At 41.4% G+C, this 20,202-nt stretch overlaps 1 protein-coding gene across 1 annotated transcript in view; it reads right to left on the bottom strand.

Annotated features, from left to right (window-relative positions):
- Positions 1–20,202, bottom strand: part of NEDD4 (NEDD4 E3 ubiquitin protein ligase) — a 1,779,469-nt gene that overhangs the window by 440,267 nt on the left and 1,319,000 nt on the right. Inside the window, exons 17-18 of the mRNA XM_044078965.1 lie at positions 19,726–19,796; positions 15,419–15,514 (exon numbers count right to left, since the gene is read on the bottom strand). Of these exons, the coding sequence (XP_043934900.1) occupies positions 15,419–15,514; positions 19,726–19,796 (167 nt within the window). The remainder of the gene's footprint in view (positions 1–15,418; positions 15,515–19,725; positions 19,797–20,202) is intronic.

Genomic DNA, 20,202 nt, shown 5'->3' with positions numbered 1-20,202 from the left:
GGATTTGTTTAATCTGCTGAGGTCCAATATTGGCCTCCAGTCTCCTGTTCGTTTTGGGACTAAAAAGAACCTGGGGTAAGTTCCAGATCCTATCTGGTTTGCTGGGATGGATTGGATGACTCTTTTTAAGAGCAACTTGTTGATCTCCACAGTTGCCTGATCCCTGTGATTGGGTGGTACATCTGGGATCTTCTTGGAAACAAATGGTGGAAGGGAAAAGGGTATGATATAGCCTCTGGTAACAACTCTTTGTACTCACTTGTCTTGGGTGATACTTAGCCAGGCTTCTGGATAAAAAGAAATGCGACCCCTGACTGGCTCCAGAGAAACACAGTTGGGCCCCATATCAGGGGCGCTGATAAGGCCGTCCCTGAAAGGAATCATGACTTTGTTGGTATTGCAGACCGCCCCTACCTCTAGGGTGACGTCTCCCATTTCCTCCTCCTCCTCTGCCTCTGAAGGAGGGCTCACCCTGTGTGTCCGGAAAGACCCTCTGGGACTTCTTGAACCACATTTTACTGCCCCTGTGACCTTTGGGGTATGGTCAAGAAGGAACAGTAAAACATACTCCCATGGCAGAGAGCGTCTTTCCTTCTTGCTCACACCAAGTGAGTGTGTCCTTCACCTTAGATCCAAACAATGAGGAATCATCAAATGGGGCATTGGTGAAAGTGGACTTGAACAGTTCCGCAAAATTACACAAGCGCATCCAGGAGTGACGCCTTAGGGCAACTCCTGAACCCGCTGCTCTACTCACTCCATCAGCCGCATAAGAAATAAGCCGCACGGAGGAGTTAACTATAGAATTTAAGATGGACAACTGAGCAGAAATCTTGTCTGGGGCTCCCTCAGTATATGTACCCTGTATAGAATCTTTGAACTCCTTGAGGAGATCCCTCTGCAATCTCGTGAAGTGAGTGAGATAGTTCAACGATCCATGAGTAAAAGCCGCTGAACTGAAGACATGCTTCCCGTACCTGTCCATCTGTCGAGACTCCTTATTCAGCGGATGGACAGAAGAAGTCGTCTCAGCAAGCTCCTTCTTAGTGGCCGCCACCACCATGGCATCTACGGGGACACCTTTGTTCAAAAATTCTTTATCTGGAGGGGCAGAAAGAAACTTGTTGGGTCTCCTAGGGGCTGGCTCCACAGCATCAGGAGTATCCCACACCTTTCGTCTAACTAAATCCATCAGTTCGTCAAAAGGTGGAGACACCCAAAAGGTAGAAGGTTGACACCCGAAAGCCTTCAGGTACACCGACTCCTCATCAGAAGGGCTGACAGTGGGCCAGCTGCACCTCTGCTTAAGGATCTCCAGGATGTCCACGAAGGAGACATCATCATTGGACAACTTGGGGGACCCTTCTGACTCCTCAAGGTCAGTGTCAGATGTCAAAGACTCATCCTGGGAGTCAACATGCTTCCTCTTGCATGTCTTCTTCCTGGGGTATTCCGGGAGGTCAAGGAAGAGTGGGGGCCACCATCCGGTGGCTCCTGAGGCTGAGGGTCTTTGCTGTCTCTGGAGAGAGTAGGGGCTGAGAAAGAAGTGGGTGCTCTAGGGGGGAGAGTGCTGGTACCCTTGGTGGCAACTGGTGAGTTGGACAGCACGCTCCTCATCATCTTGAATGCCGACCTCTCTGGCTCAAAGACCTCCCCCACTCCGAAGAGACTGAGGATGCTATCGGCGCCAGAGCTATCAGCTCCAAGATAGACACAAGGTCCGAACTCACCCTAGCCGAAGCGCCGAGGAGACTCGGAAATGAAGAAGACCGATTCCAACCTTCCCTGTCGGCACAGACCTGAGAGCTTCGGCCCCTGGACACAACGGACGACACCAAAAGTGTCAGAGTACAACTCGGCTCCGAAGGAACCTAAGTGGAAGTGGAGCCGAGGGTTCCACCAATGGCACCAAGCCCTCCGACTCCGACGGACCAGCTTGGCTCGGAGGAGGAATAACAATCGAGGGTATAACAGGTTCCATAGGCTCTGGAACCGACTGGGTCGGAGCCGACAACAATTTAGACAGAGCAGATGACTTCAGCAGTCTCAGGACCACCCTCTCCACATCTTCTTCCGAAAGGCTCCTGGAAGACCTGGAGGACATAGTAGGGGATCTTGATCTTGGAGGAATAGCAGGTTCCATAAATTCAGTGGTCGGCTCCGACAAACTAGGAACCGACCCTGTTACCACAATGCTGCTCTTAGTCGGCTCCGAAGGCAGTGGAGCTGATGAGGCCGATTTTGCCACTTTTGGAGGGGGCTCCGCGACACCAGCCGGTGCCGGAAAAGGTCTTTTCGAAGACTCAGACTTAGCAGATTTAGTGGACTTGGAAGAAGAGGAAGAGCTAGACAAGGCTTACTTAAAGGCAGGCTTTAAAAGACCCTTTAGAATTAGCGTGTTCCTCCTCTCTTGTAACACTCTAGGGGAGAAGGCATGACAAAACAAGCAAGTCTCTTGCAAATGGATGGCCCCCTAAGCAATAGACACATAGACCATGACCATCCGTCAATGAAATTTTGGGAGCACTTCATGCATTTTTTGAAGCCCGAAGACTTGTGTTCCTTAACTGTTTTAGATATAACACACAGACGAAAAGAGAAGAGAACAGAAGTAAAAGGGAGGACTAGGTCCTCTAACTTAAACGGGCCTAGCCCTGAAGGAGGAAGAAACACCACGAGGACTAGGTCCTCTAACTAAAAATGGCCTAGTCCAGAAAAAGAAAGGGACAGCTAGGTCTTCTAACTTAAACAGACCAGCAAAAACTCACACACACAGAAAAAAATTATTCTGCTAAGGATTAACAGAGGAAGCTGAAACTGGAATTTCGAACAACGAACTCCATCACTGTAAAAAAAAAAAGTCAAACACCAGCGGATAACTGCCAAAACCAAACTGCTCTATGAAACCGTAGACTAGAACAAACGTTAGTGTTTATCAAACTATAAGCACTAACAATAAATCTATAACTGGTACAAAGGATACCACAAAGCACACTAACAGGCCCAAGGCCAATGCTTGCACCAAGTGGTGCAAAGGAGCTAATTACCTAAGAATTAGCAACCCTACACTAACAAATACTAATGCAAATACTATTATACTACACTAATTATACCTTTGAACAAGATTTTAAGTAATATATAAGCAAAAAAAGTTAACACTTAGCCAGAGCCAAGAGAAGCACAACCGAATTTGTCAACGTGGCAAACGAGATCTGGGGTTTGCACTGGTGCACTATGGGATACCTGCTTAGCCACGAGCCAACCAGAAGTCTTCGAGCTTATAAATCGGCTGAGTCAGAGCCAAGGATCGACTCCGAACCCATACGTAAAAATGAAGGTGAGATTGGACTACACAAGATTATATGTTATTCAGTGACTGCAGTTCTCATAGTTTCTCTCCTTGAATAACAGATTTGGCATTTGGTGTGTGTGTGTGTCAAAATATGCAAGTGTGTATGCAAGACAGTGTGTGTGTGCGCATTTACAAATGTAAGTGTGTGTGTGTGTGTGTGTGTGTGTGTGTGAGAGAGAGAGAGAGTGTATGTATTTATAACTAAAAGTGTGTGTGTATTAATTCAAGTGTCTATTTATAAATACAAATATGTATGCTTGTGCATGTGTGTGTGCATTTATTTACAAATGCACTTGTGTGTACTATTACAGGGAACTGAATGGGTAGATAATGCTGGAAAACACTGCACTACATCTGTGATCTGACTACCACTACATTGTAAAGCTTCATTTTTTGTTTACCAATAAAATATGCATAAATATCATTAATTATGCTAATGTCTTAGTGTTCAGGAATCACTGTGGAACAGCATTTCATATGCTCAGTCAGCTCACAATTTTAAGAATGTCTCAAGACAGAATTCAAATGGTCAGTAAGTGGGATACTTTTGTTTTCATTCAAAATTATGAATATGTGAGATACTAATGCATGTATTACTTATCTGCCCTACAATGAGTTTTTGCATGGTGCTTCATGACATCAACTGAAAGTCTGCCTAATGCTGTGAAGCTTCTTAGTTACCTGGTGTCAAACCACCACTACTTTGCATACGTTTATTCTTGTTTAGTAATAACCTAGCTTTCTTACACAACTTCTCTGCATCCCTCTTTCTATATATTCTTATAGCTGACTTTTCATCTAAACACCTCCCTACATTCTTCCCACATCTATCAACAATGTTTCTCTCCTACTTTCTAAAAAAATTACTCTAAAACCCGTGGCAACAATCATTCCTACAGTATTATTAAGGGTCTTCTCTGCTAATACAGTGTAACTGCTGCTCAACAACATACCCAGCTACGTGTCTGAGAAGCCAAAGTCAAATTACAAATACAACTGGATTATATGTATTGCTCTATGTAAGAAGATAAACTACCTACCAACTGCATAAATGAAGAAACAGTAACATGTATGTATGCAGATGTCTGAATGTATGACTTTATGTAAGAAGATAAACTACCTACTTTCTGTATAAATGAAGAAATAGTAATGTGCATGTACACAGATGACTGTAAGCAATAAATGTAACTATTAAGTACGGAACTTTTCTCCCTGGGCCTCCGCTGAAAATGGGTCCTTCTGATCCAAATGGACTTTCCCAGTAAACAAACGTCAAATAAATAAATAAGTATGACAATTATGCATATTTGCATGTTTAAAGTAAATATCTCAGGCAGCGGCCACCTAACAGCATAGTGGAACAGCATTTCACAGGAGAGCTAAGCATACTGGTCAGGATTAGACACTGTCTCAAATACAGTGGTCAGTATGTGAGAACATGTAATGCCAAGCTATGGATACATCCCATGTTAACACTTATATTAATTAACTGAGGGAGAATATATATAGTATTTCATGTTGTCAAATGAAAGCTTACATAATGCTACAAAGTTGTCACTGATGCATGCTGTCAGCCTGCTACTAGTTTGTAGACATTTATACTTGTCTAGTAATAAATACATAAATATCACATTTCTATAAATATCTTAAGCGTTGTCCACCTGGACACTTTTATAGATTCACATGCCCAATTACCATCGAGGTCGAGAATGGCTTCTCAGACAAGTAGCATACACTGTAATATTTAAAACAAGTTTATTTTCCAGAAATATTACATATATATGTAATTTGTTAAAGATTATATTACTTTTTTGATCAATAAGGTGTTTACATGGTACTCCATGGTATCAAATGAAAGAATACACAATGCTGAAAAAACTTTGCAATGATAGTTGGTCCTCAACTAGCATTCCTCTACAGATATTTACTTTTAGTTGCCAAATAAATATGAAAATATGCATGCCATTCAAAATTATGCAAATATCTCAAAATAGGAGTCACAACTGCAAAACTGCAGAAATTGGAAGAGCACATCTGAGCAAACAAAATTCACACTGGTGGTGGAAGTCTATCTACCATGGTTACAGATATATTAAAACTTATTTGCATAATTACAATAATTAATTTTACATATTACTGAATTACTTGCTCAAAATACAATTACCATTAGATCTGACTGACATATTAATATCACCACTGTGAAGAGGAGTGTATGCTGAGCAACTTCCAAGTTTAAAAATTTTTTTTATAACTTTCATAGTTTTTGAGATATAGTCATATATTTACAGTTAGGTTGTAAAAAAAGAAGTTATGTACTCATCATAATGTTCCATATTTGTTGTTCATCTCACCCTTCATTCTTACTGGATGGGTTCGGAGCTGAGTCTTGGCTCCAACTCGGCCGAAAACACTAGCTCGAAATCTCTAACTTGGCTCGTGGCAGAGTAGGTATCCCATCATGTAGTGGTGCAATTCCTCAGATCTTGTTTGCTGATAACTATAACAAAGACTAAAATAATCACATATCATCAGGTCAAGAAAAACAAAGAGAGTCAAAGGAACTCATTTATAAGAGGAAACAACTCTCCACCAGGTCCTATAGGAGTCCTTGGATGAGGGAAGGTGGGAGGGTTGTAAGAATGAAGGGCGAGATGGACAACAAACATGGAACATTATGGTGAGTACATAACTTTTTTATGTTATGTTGTCTTATCTCTCCTTCATTCTTACTGGATGGGACAGTGTCCCTAACACCTTTTCCCTTGGTGGCTCATAGAAGTACACTTTTGAGCATGGTGGAACCAAAGGAAGCCCTGTCCCTGGAGGCCAAATCAACTTTGTAATGAGTAATAAACATATAAGGATTTGCCCACGTAGCAGCAGCACAAATACTGTCCATTGACATTCTGGCCTAGAAAGTAGAGGATGTTGCTAATGCTCTGGTTGAGTGACCTCTAATTCTGAACAGCAAATATCTATTACTGGAGGTGTATATAAATGCTATACAATTTGAAAGCCAATTCAAAAGTGTGACTTTAGACACTGGCATGTCCTTTTTTGCTTCAGAGAAAGAGATGAACAATTGGTCTGACTTCCTGAAATCTTTAGCTCTATGCAGATAGAACCTGAGCTGTCTATGCACATCCAATTGGTGGAGTTTATACTCTGCCTTGTTGCTTTGATTGGGAAAAAACACTGGAAGCTCAATAGATTGATTCAGATTGGATTGAGAAGTAAAAATGACGGATTAGTTAGTAGTGATACCCTATCCTTATGGAAAATCAAATATGGTGGTTTGACTGATAGTGCTTGCAACTCAAACTCTTCTTGCAGATGTTACAGCTACTAGAAGGATAGTCTTCAAAGAAAGAAATTTGAGGTCACAAGATGAGGAGGTCTCAAACGGCAGCAATGTTAGATGACACAGGACAAATTTTAAATCCCAAGGAGGTCTCAATAAAGAAGTGCCTTTTAAAAATGCTTTATATAATCTGTGTGTGACATTAGGTTAAGAGTATATTCACCAATGTGGAAATTCGAGATTGCCGCCAATTGGACTCTGATTGTAGCTGCGGCTGAGCCTTGCTGGAAGAGTTCTGTAAGAAATTCTAAAATAGAGTAAATTGGAGCAGAAAAGGGGTCAATGTTTCTGGTTTGTGCCCAGTAGGAGAACCTCTTCCATTTACTAGTATATAATTTTCTGGTAGAATCTTTATGAGAGGATATCAAGATGTGTTTGCCTGCTGGAGTGAAGTCTTGAAGCCTGACTAAATTTGGAAGTGGCGCAGCCATGCTATCAAATTGAGGATGTGGAGAGAAGGATGACGTGTTCCTGACATATGGGTCAGGAGGTCTGAAACTGGGTCCAGAACCCATGGCTTCTCCTGCAGATGATGCCAGAGGAAGGGGAACCAAATCTGACGAGGCCAATAAGAGGCAATGAGAATCAGCCTGCTTCCCAAAGATTTTGCTTTATGGATGACTTTGGGTATGAGGGAAAACAGGGAAAACGTATAAAGAAGCCCCAAGGGCCAATCGTGAATAAGTGCTTCTCTTGGTGTCTTCTCCAGAGGGGGGATTAGGGCAAAGTAGCTGCTGCATTTGGTATTCATGGGAGTGGCAAAAAGATCGCAGCAAGGTTGGCCCCATTTCCAGAAAATCTCCTCCGCTATGCTCTGGTTTAGAGACAACTCATGAGGCATTAATATTGCCCTGCTGAGCTTGTCCGCTATCATGTTGGATTTCCCTGGGATGTGCGCTGCAAATAGAAAGAGCTGGGAAGAGATTGCCCATTGCCAAACTCTCAGATCCTCTCGACAAAGTGGGCATGATCTGGTTCCTCCTTGTTTGTTTATGTACCATACTACCGACATATTGTCTGACTGGATTGCAATTGCCCTAGTGGAAGAGAGTCATGGAGTGCCTGCAATGCTAGAAGCACTGCTCTCATCTCTAGAACACTGGTTTATTATTACAGAATCGAAGTTAGGGAACTTCGAATACCATATGGTCGACACCATATGATCGAAGTTCCGTAACTTCGAAATTAAAGAAAAAAATAAATAAATAAATCAAACAAAACGTACACTGATGGGTTAAAGCATGGGGGATAAACTCCCCTGTGCCCCCCCACATCCCCCCGCTACTTAAATATACCAACTCCGAGATCGCACTTTAATGCACTACGGTGCGGAAAGGGAAGATTTCCCTTTCCTACACTGTAGTGCGATCTCAGAGTTGGTATATTTAAGTAGCGGGGGGTGTGGGAGGTGCAGGGGGGCTTGCCGCCCTGCCTATACCCTTTACTTTTTTTAATTGTCTATTTTGACGATTTCGAATTTTCAAGTGATTCGAACAATTGAAAATTAAACGTTCCAATAAGAACCCGAACACTGATGTGCAAATGGGGCTCGTAATCTTGCCATATGCCTTGGACTGTCCTTCCCAGATAATGCCCCCCCACCCTATCTGGAAGCGTCAGTGGTCACTGTAGCAACAGGTTGTTGTGGTATAAAAGGTCTTCCGATGGTCACATGATTGGACTGAGTCCACCACAGTAGATCTCTCTTGCATGACTCTGTTAATCTGATCAGATAGGACATATGAAGTTCTTGTAGTGACCACTGGGAAAACAGGAGCCACTGAAGGATTCTCATATGCATCCTGGCCAGTGGAACTAGAGTTATGGTTGAAGCCATGGTTCCTAGAAGTTTCAGAACTACATTTGCCTTTACCTTGTCCCTGGGAAAAAGGTATACTATTTGCTGTCGGAGGCCAGAAATTCTGTCGGGTGGAAGACCTGCCATCATAGAAACAGTGTCTAGGTCTGCGCATATGAAAGTAATACGTTGACAGGGCAACAAGGCAGATTTTTGCAAATTGACTGTTATGCCTAGCTGAGCACAAATTTCCAGATACGGAAACACTTGGAATCCAAGATGTCTCAAGTGAGCCGTTACTACTACCATGCATTTGGTGAACACACTGGGGTTGTAGTGAGACCAAAGGGCAGAGCTTGGAAATGATAATGACCAGCTCCCAGCATAAATGACTCCTTGATGCTCTGTCCATTTTTATGTGGTAGTACGCATCTTGGAGGTCTATTGAGCACATCCAATCGTCTTTCCCTAAAAAGGAAAGTATTGACTGCAGTGTCACCATTCAGAATTTGGACTTTTCTGACAGATTCGTTCAGTTTGCTGAGATCCAATATGGGTCTCCAGTCCCCTGTTCTTTTTGGTACTAAAAAGAATCTTGAGTAAGTTCCAAATCCTATTTGGTCTGTGGGGACTTTTTGGGTGACTCTTTTGTCTAGCAATTTTTGAATTTCTATAGTTTCTTGCTCCCTTAGATTGAGTGGAACATCTGGGATTGTTCTGATATGTGGAAGAGGATGGCAAAAGAGAATGGAATATCATATGGATATCATGCTTTGTACCCACTTGTCTTTTGTGATATTTTACCAGGCTTCTGGGTACAAAGATAAAGGCCCCCCCAACTGTCTCCAGAGTAGAGGAGATGGGCCTCCTTTCAGGAGCACTGGTAGGGACGTCCGCGAAAGGAATCAAGGTCATCCTGGTTTTGTGGACCCCCTCTACTTCTAGGACGTCTACCATTGTTGCCCCCCCCCCCTCTGTCCCTGGGGAAGGATTCACCTTGTGCATCTTGGAAAGCTCCCTGGGATCTTTTGAACCACATTTTTCCACTCATCTGACCTTTAGGGTAAGGTCTTGAAGGTATGGAAAAACGCATTCCAACAGCAGAGATTTTTCCCTTCCTGCTCGCATCTGGTGAGTGTGTCTTTAACTTTAGGTCCAAAAAATAAGGAAGCATCAAAAGGGGCGTTGGTAAAGGTAGACTTGAAAGGTTCCACAAAATTACACAAGCACATCCAGGAGTGTCTCCTCAGTGAAACTCCTGAACTCACTGCCCTACTCGCTCCATCCACTGCATATGATAGCAGTCTCATGGAGGAGGCGACGATGGAATTTAAGGTGGACAACTGGGAGGTGACCTTCTCTGGCACCCCTGCAGTCAAAGAACCTTGTAGAGTATCTCCTAGCTCCTTCAGGAGATCTCTTTGTAGCCTTGTAAAGTGTGTAAGGTAGTTCAGTAAGGAGTGTAAAAGTCACTGATGAAAAGATACGCTTCCCATATCTGTCCATCATTCGAGAATCTTTGTTTGGAGGACGGACAGATGAGGATGTCTCATCGCATCTACAGACACACCTTTGGTAAGAAATTATTTTCCAGTGGGGTCTGACAAATACTTATTTGGTCTCTGAGGGACTGGTTCCATAGTGTCAAGTGACTCCCATGCCTTTCGACTGACTAACTCCATTAGCTCATCAAAAGGCGGAGACACCCAGGAGGCTGAAGGTTGAGATCTAACAGACTTCAGGTACACCGACTCCTCATCAGAAGGGGTGATGGTGTTACAGCTGATTTACTATCATATGTTCGACATTACTGTGGCCGAAAGTGCAGCTATCCGAAGAAAATGTTTGGAAATCACAACACCGACCACAGTAAATGCCGAACTGAGCATTTCAGTGAAGTCGAATGTTGAACACTTCAACTTCACTGAAATGCTCATAGCCGCTAAACATATTTTAACATGTTTTGCAGGGGGACTAGCCCTCCTGCGCCCCCCCACACCCCTCTACTTATATAAACAAACTCCAAGATTGCACTACACCGAGGAAAGGGTAAATTTTTCAAACCCCACTATAGTGCGATATGTACTACACTGTCAAACCTTGCTATAGCAGCTGTTTGCTGTTGTAAGATTCTACAATACAGTACTCGCACAAATGGCTCTGCTACCTGATTTACGCAAATATGTTGATCGCACATAGTGCGATCGACTATGTGATTGTAAACCGTTACAGCCACCTCTCTGTTTTAGGATCGCAAGGATATCTACAAAGGAGATATCTTCAGAGGATGATGTGGGGACCCTTCTGACTCCTCATCTGAGGTGACAGACTCGTCAAGGGAGTCTATATGCTTCCTCTTGCATGTTCTCTTCTGAGGGGACCCCTCAGAAGGGTATTCTGGGGAGGTCTCAGAAGAATGGTGTTCCCCCAATGGAGGTTCCTGAGGCTCTGAATCTCTGCTGTCCGGTGGATGAGGTGGTGCCAAGACAGTAGCCGGTGCTTTGGTGGGACGAATAGCAGCATCCTTGTGTAGAGCTGTAGGAGGGGATAGCACACTCCTCACTGGCTCGAAAGCAGAACTCACCAGCACCGAGGACACCCCTGGTTCTGAGGAAACAGAGGAAACCCCCAGCTTCAGGGAGACCGGCTCCGAAGCTGATGTAGGAGCCGAGCTCAACCGAGCTGAAGCACCGAGGGGTAGACTCAGAACCAAAGAAGCTCGGGTCCGAGCGTCCCCCCCCCCCCGGGGCCAACTGGAGAACTTCGGCTCCAAGACACCCCGGATGGTACAGAGAGTGTCGAAGCACAGATTGGTTCTGGAATCTCCCAAAGGGGTCCCAGAACCAAAGGGTCTACAGCAAGTGGTACTTGGCACTCTGGCTCCGAAGATCCAGCTTGGCTCGAAGGAGGAACAACAGTGGATGTAATAGTCTTAGATGGCTCCAAAACCTGTTGGGTTGGAGCCGAGAACATTTTTGCCAGTGCCGGCGACTTCAATAGTCTGAGCACCACCCTGTCCACGTCATCATCAGATAGGCTCCTAGAAGACCTGGGGGATAGGGTTGGTGAACAAGATCTATCCAGGATGGAAGATCTCAAAGTAGGGGAGACCGGTGGAAGTTCAATGCACCGGCTCCAAGTCACAGTTTCTTTCGGTTATGAAGATCTTGGAGCTGAAGAACTAGGTTTATCGATAATAATTATCTCCTTCGGTTCCAAATGCTGTGGAGCCGAGGAGGTTGATGTCTGTGAAATTTTTGTCAACTTTTCAGGAGCGTCAGACTGAGCCGAAGAGACACGAGATGGCCTTTTAGTTGGTTTGTCCTTATTAAAAGATGAGGACTTACTGGACGAAGACGAAGAAGCACTCTGCAGAGTTACCTCAAAGGTCGGTTTCAAGAGTCCTTAGACAATCAGTTTATTTTTCCTCTCCTGAAAAACACGGACGCTAAAGGAATGGCAGAATGTGCAAGTTTCCTGAAGATGGACTGCTCCTAAACAGTAAACACAAATGCTGTGTCCATCAGTAATGGACATTTATTGGGAGCACTTTTGGCACTTCTTAAAGCCCGAAGGCTTATGTTCTTTCTCCCTAGTTTCCTTAGACATGTTAGGGATGAAGAAATCCTACAACAACTATATCAACTAAGTAAATGCCACACAGAAAAACATGTCTAGAAAAATTAACACACACAGCACATCTAGTGAAGCTGAAGGGGAATAACTTTTGCTGTCTAATTATAACGAGCACTAGGGCCTCTAATTTAAATGGACCTAGTAAGCTACCAGAAAAGGACACACAGAAACACACTACTACTAGCCCTCTAACTCAAACGGGCCATTAGCTCTCTAACTTAAATGAGCTAATAAACTAATTAACTTACTATTAAAGCAATACACACACTATCTATTTAAGTAACAATTTAAGCACATCACTACAGCAGAAGGCGACGGGATACACAATACAGGCCTGGTGAAAAAAAAACGACGGCCAAGAAGAAGCACACAACAGCAATAAAATATCTATCTAAGCTACAAAAAGCACAGCACTCACAAAACTATCTAAGTAAGTCTAAGTTCTAAATATAGAAAAATAGCAAAAAAGCTTATCCATGGCCAAGAAGAGAACATCCGAACTCATAAAGCAGCAAACTAAATCTGGGGAATTGATGGGATACCTACTCTACCACGAGCCAAGTTAGAGACTTCGAGGTAGTGTATTCGGCCGAGTCGGAGCCGAACCCATCCAGAAATAACGAAGACGAGGTAGGACAACATAACATCGTCAGTTTCAGAATTTTAGCTCAGGTAAACGCTATCCATGCAGGAACTCTGCAGGTGTCAGGAAGTATGAAATTCCTCTCAGACTAGGCGTGAAAGAGATAAGAGGAGTTTAACTGTAATACATAAATAAAAACTAGATATTTGAAAGAATGACTGTGTATAATTACAAAAACACTAGCATAAATGTGGTATTTCCATTGTGCAAAATTCATGCTGGTAATAAATAATAAACAATATCTCAGGATTATATAAGTATGCAATTTACTTCCAAAAAAATTGAAAGCACACTTCAAACTTGACTGAATTTGAAAATAAACTCAAGGACCACTTTCATGACACATATTACATCTAATGATATGGTTATCCATAAGGTCGGTAGACATTTAGCATTTAACCATGACCCAGGACTGGCTAACTGACTTACACTCATTTGTACTTAATTATTTATTATACTCTGATGACAGGGTAAGTTTAACTTAGTCTTTTTTTCAGGAAATCACAAATGCATTGCCAAAGCATTATTTAAATTACAGTAAATATGGAAAGTATTTCAGAATTACTATTACAGCTTGCAACATTTGTATTAAAGGCATATGTACAGTAATCCAGGTAGTAGCAGACTTAACGCAGTGGTGCGGCGGTAGCATTGTCATCTCACAGCAAGAGGTTCTCTGGTTCGATATTTGGCTAGAGTGCCTTCTGTGCGGAGTCTGCATGTCCTCCCTGCGTTTGTGTAGGTTTTCTCCGGGTACTCTGGTTTCCTCCCATATTACAAAGACATGTGTCTGGAGCGTTTCTCCCTGGGCCTCCGCTGAAAATTGGCTTTGTTCCAAGTCGGACTTTCCCAGTAAACAAATGTAAAATAAGTAAATAAATAACAGTGTTTCATAACTATTTCCGATGCAGGGCTGCATAATCCTGATAAAGACTATATTCAACAGTGCATAAGACAAAGTAATTTTCTGCCTAAAATTCACATTTGAAGAAAAGAAGCAAAAGGAAGATTTCCCTTCTCACATACAACAATCCCTGATAAGATGTGAAACCATGTCACATTTCACAAAAATACAGCCAGGTCTATAACACATCAGTCAAAAATTATACCTTAGGTATGAAAGAACAGTTTGTACAATTTGTAAACACTGCCCCAATCCTCTTTTTATGACTCTCCCAAAAAAACACAACCTTAATGAAAGAAAGAAAACACTGAAAACACTTCTGAATTAAATTCCATTAGAAATGTAAGCGTTATTGTCCAAAGCTAAATAAATAAATATTAAAATAAAAATAATTAATATTTGTGTAGTCTTTAATGAAGAGTAAAGGTGGAAAAATATACAGTTAAATAAGAACTAGACAGAAAACTTGGCTTACTTCTTTACAATCTAAAAATGACACTTCTATTGTAAAATCAACCCCCCCCCCAAAAAAAAAAAAAAAACATCCATGAGAAAATGTTTATCTTATTTTTGAGACAATGATAACCGAGTTATACACAAACAAAAAAGAACATATGAATATGTTAACTGATCTAGGGCTACAATTTGTTCTCAGAAAACAGTCTTTAAACTAAAACATTAACTGTGACATAGTTTTAAACACACATTCTGGATGTTGTTTGTTGCTCTGGACAATACTCAAGTGAAAGCGCAATACTGGAAATTACAGCAAATGTACATCTAGAAACTGCAAACACCTTACTTCAACTGAAGGGCACTGCACTTTACTAAAGATGACAAATAAACATGTAATTTTCTTATACAATTATGTTTCTCCCTGTTGCACACTTATCATTAGATTATGTTTCTCCCTGTTGCACACTTATCATTAGCTTCCTCCTATCTGGGGCGTTCATCCAGACAGTAATCATCATTTTTCGTTTAGTCCCATCAACTGCTGCTCTGTAGCTATATCTGCTCTGCCAGCATGGGCCCATATCAATGATGTAAATGATTACACATATACCCTGATTCTGTCTTTAATGCTTCACTTTACTAGTCAGAGCCGAACATATGCCTAATCCTTCTGCACAGAGCTCATTCCCTGACCAATGTCAGGCAAAGCACATTCAAGACCCATGGTAGTAGACGACCATCCGCCCAGGATGGATGAGTTGCCATTAGCCTCTTCCTCCCTCCCCTGTTAGCTGGCTCTTCCAGCTCCCAGGCAGTTAATCAAACCCAAGTCATCTAGGTGACAGACAGAGCTTAAGTTCCTCTACACTACACAGCCAACCCCCAAATTTAACACATTTTAATACATTTTCTCTGAAAAACATTTAACTGGGGACCTGGTCTTCAAGATGCAGTGCACCCATCTATCCTTGAATTTCATTAAAGAACAGTAAATTATTATATTTGAAATGAATATGACAACTAGAAAAGTGAAATAATTTATGTTTTAATTAATACACACACACACACACACACACACACACACACACACACAGCGAACCCCATTATGATTTAGTTGTAAACTGCTTTTTTCTATTCACATATACATTACATTTGTCATGCTAGACAAACTAAAAACTGTAAGACAGTTTTCCAAAAACAAAGGTTATAAGATGTGATTTTCCAAAAACAACCCAACCAGAATAAACAAGAAACTAACATTGTATTACCTGGCCAAAGAGTTCTTCATCAACTGTAAACCTGATGTCCAGCTCAGAAGGATCATTTTCCAGAATCCATTTTAAAGAATTGTAGTATTCATTGTCCTACAAAACATATTTTGGAAATAGAGTACTTTAAAATATATACCATGCTACTAACGTTTTATAACACTGCTATATGCAAAATAAGAGTTAATGCATATATTTAGAGTGTACCAAATTAATTGACACTAGTAAAAGGAATTTACATCAGAAAGCAGGTTAGTAAGTAAACTGGGCTTCTGTTACAATAGCTGTCTCTGCAGTTTGGTCAGAAAGTGTTTTCCTATCACAGGCATAAGCTGCATTTTGGCATGATGCAGAAAGCACAACCCGAGGAAATAATCAGTTAAATAATTCTAAACTGCTATTCAAATAACTGCAAGACTGAGAGCATGATCAACACCATTCCTGAATACATTGAGGTTCCCATCCAGACTTCTTTGAGTCAGTCACCAGAGCTGTGGATGAATGCAAGGTGGTTCATACAGCCTACCTTGATCTGGCCAAGGCTTTTGATACCACTCCCCACTCAGGAATCATGAAAAACTCACTAAGCTTGGCATCAACCCCCATATCACTAGGTGGGTTGCAAACTGGCTCACAGATAGAACCGACAGTGTAAAAATGTCTGACTCCAAGTCAGACTGATGATTAGTCACGAGTGGAGTCCCACAGGGTTCGGTCCTGGGTCCTCTCCTGTTTGGTATCTACTTCTCTGAAGTCCAGGCCAACACGAAGGGACTCTGGCTGACAAAGTTCGCAGACGATTGCAAGTTGGGAGCTATTATTAACTCCCCAAGTGATGTTGGCTTCCTACAGAATGGCCTCACTGTGACCAACGACTGGTGTCACAACCATGGCTTTAATCTCAATGCCAAAAAATGTGTCGTCATCCCCTTTTGGAAAAACCTGGTTTCCATGAATTACCACATTGATGGTAGTCCACTGAACACAGAAGGCATTATAAGAGATCTGGGAACACAGGTTGACAGCAACCTCTCTTTTGATCATCACATTGCCACTGTGGTCAGAAAGTCCTTCTGTGTGGCACATCTCATTACTAAGGGTTTTGCATCCAGGAAGAAAGAGGTCATTGTATCCTTCTACTTTTCCCTCATTAGGCCAATCATCGAGTACAATGCCCCACTTGGCATGTACCTCACTAAACACCTGCAACAACTGTAGAGGCCGCAAAAGTACCTCACAAAGAGGATCCTAGGCCTTAAACATTTGTCTTATATGGACAGACTCAAAAAACTCCAACTATTCTCTGTCTCACATAGCCTACTTAGAGGCAATCTCTGCTTGACTTACAAAGCCAAGTCTGACCCAGCTCTGTTAGAAATGCTACATCTAAAGAAATCCAAATCCCTCAGCACCACATGCTTCAGAGACCTCAACCTCATTACCACAATTAACAGAACATGCTGTAGTTCATAAACCAGAGACTGCCCATGCTATGGAACAGATTTCCCATACATGTCAAACAGAGCAGCTTGCTGACCCTCTTCAAGAGAAATCTTGGTGAGTGGATGGGTAACAGAAAATTTACCCCAGGGATAACTCCAGTGGCTCTACTCGACAGAGGCACTGGGAACTAAGGTCGGGTGGCACTATGCCAGGGTAATCCTATGGTTAGGCTTGTAAAGGCCCCATGGCCATTAGCCTAGCACATACCTACGAACCTATGAACCTAAGAGAAGAGGAAAGGACCAAAACATTCTGAAATGATTAAATTAGCCTTCACGTGTCTTCACAACTGAATACTATCAATGACTTAACTCAGAGGCCTATAGTATTTTTAACAAATTTAACTGAACTTCAAGAAAGAACTCTGATTTGTATCTTTAAAGTTATACTTTTTTCTCTTTTAGTGAGTGTCAGGAGATTTCGCTGGGACAAATCCTGCCATAAAAGTAACCTAGCACTACAGTCCAGGGTTTCATCAAAGTCTATTGCCTGCAAATCTCAAGCATTTCATCTTGCTGCATGTTTTTCCCTCCAGGCTTCACTTCTTTATGGAAATACTTAGATCAAAATGAAATTACATTCTATTTATAAAACATACAAACATACAGCAATATCTCATATCCCTACTAGCACTGATTAATGCCAAGTAGGAATTTATTTATACAATTTTTGAATGATTAATGTGATGACCATTTTCAGGTGTGACCTGGGGGAAAAGGTAGCACAATGCTTACAGTGTCACACTTGACATTATTTTTAACAGATATGACAAAATGAACACTACTTTACTACAGACTTGACTCAGACATCAACTACAAAAGCCATATCATACTCAATAGTTCAGTATTTATAAGTACAGTTTTTCATTTTACACCATTTTAGTGAACATGAGAAGCATAACTGATTGTTTATGAAAAAAATAATACATATGTATACTATAGGCAATTAATGTTTTCTTTAAAGGGTCAGAATGCCTACATCCTTAGCATAATTAAAATTCCTCAGTCTTTCTACCCTAGGTAACCTTGGAAAAAATCAAGCTTACAGTAGCAGCCATCTCCCTTAACAATTAAATGGCAGAGTGTGACATCCCTCCTCTGGGCCAGTGACCAAGCAGCATAATCCTCACCACTAACACTGGTGTGGAATGTCCACTGTGAGAAAAATAGACACATACACAGTATTTTCAAATGCAGCTCTCTGCACCAAGTACAATTTCCTTTAACAGCACACAGGGAATGCACACTTCAGTCCTGGGACGGGGCTTTCTCTCCAGGCCCCAAATAAGACTCCTACTGAACACTATAGAGGAGAGTCCTTAGTTGGGCGTTCCAAGCCAAATCCTCCACCACCTTCACTGTGACATCAGTGCTCTCAGTGTCCCTGTTCAAAGTAGCTGATACACACACACAAACACACACACACACACACACACACACACATTCTTTGAGATTTGACTTTTACACATACATACATACACACACATACACACACACACAAACACATCTGGGAAAGGATGTCACATCTTACCCGCTCTGCCATCTCCAGCCAGACTATAAGGTAGATTTAATGCCATGAGAACACCTGAAGCCAGCTACTTTATGGCTCTTACCAGGGTACCCGATTACACTTAGTAAAAGTAATACTTATACAAATGGTAGTGTTTAACCCAGCAGCAAGACTTTCAGGAAAGTGGAGCCACAGTGCCACTAAATAAATGCAAGTACTCTCAAAGTTTAAATATTTTCTAAAAAAACAGCCACAATGAAAGGTTTAGCTATATTTAATAATAAATAAAAAAAAATGAACATACTGAATATCTATTTACAATAAACACCAGAGTTTCAAACACAGGAATACAGAAAACAACACAGATGGAAAAAGTCAGACAGATACAGAAAAAAAACATCTAGCTGATCTCACTACGTTTTTTAACTGACTGAAGAATTACTGTTCCCTAGTTACTTACTAAAGCAAGGCAAGATGAATGTGGATAAATGTCTTGTCAGGTCCAAAAACAGAGTGAACTCCTCACATTTCTCACTAGTATTGAAATGCAATTTTGGTGCTGGCTACAGAATGACATCACATCAGGTCACCTGACTCTGCAGTTCCAACAGTACCCTCTCACTAGAAAGTGAGCCAGGATCTGGCACTGATGTGTCACAATACACACAGAAATCACAATACACACAGAACTTTAGCTAAGGATTATTACAGCATCTGGAAACTGTAAAACAATTCCAACACTTCCACATTTCCTGCAGAAACTAAAAAGCCATTCTCTGGCACCCCAAGCTAGCAATTAGTTCACCAGGACAACAGAGCAGGGTCACAGCCCAGGCTTTTCACAGACATTGCGTCTTTGGCTGCATTCAGACCAGTTAGATAAAATCTTTATGGCCTAAACTAAGTCATTTAATTTCAGGCTATTTTTCTTAAGGTTAGCTGGGCTGAGCTTAACCACTTTGCTTGCAGTATTCTCTGTTAAAATATATACATTTCATCAGTTACAACAATATAGTCTGACATACATGAACATTTCTTTTCTGTCCAGCAGGACCCACTGTTGATACATTTTTAACACAAGGAACTTCACAAATACATTTTTAATATGTGTCTGTACAAATCAATTTGATATTCAAATGATAAAATTATTTACAAAGCTCCAGCTAGCTATGCTGGTATATGTTACACATGCGCTGCTTCCCTGGCAGAGCTGGCACTACTTCACATCAATACAATAAGCAATTCTTTTTAAAACATAGCCCTTACAAATGTGCTAAACTCAGATGAATGCTTACCACGGACTCCATGTCATTGAGTGTTATAGGCTTCTGTAGCATCATCTTATAAAAAGGTCTGATAAAAAAACCTAGATGAAACACAAAGATTACTATAATCATTTATTATTTTCAAGTCTTTTATTTACTGTGCAACATGCAATATTTCATGTACAAGTTATAACTCAGCAATGCTTTAAAGACTTGTTCCACCTTATAGCTCAAACAAAAATTAATCTTACTGTTAAAGATGCACTTGAATTATGTGTCAATAAAGATGATTCAGAATGAAAGAACAATTTTATGATTCATAGTGGAGAAAGGAAAAATAAAAACATGCAGTTGTAAAAATAATACAGCACACAGTGTGGTAATAAAATATGTGTAAAACTGCTTTAATTTTGTGAGAAATAAATGTAATGTTAGCTTTGGGAATATACTAATAAGGAAAACTTTAGGGTGTGTTTCAAAATGCTCTCCTTCCACCAGATAACAAGT

Source organism: Protopterus annectens, chromosome 7.part1, assembly GCF_019279795.1.
Source record: "Protopterus annectens isolate FY-2018-M chromosome 7.part1, PAN1.0, whole genome shotgun sequence".
Lineage (NCBI taxonomy): Eukaryota > Metazoa > Chordata > Ceratodontiformes > Protopteridae > Protopterus > Protopterus annectens.
This window is presented reverse-complemented; position numbering and strand designations above follow the sequence as displayed.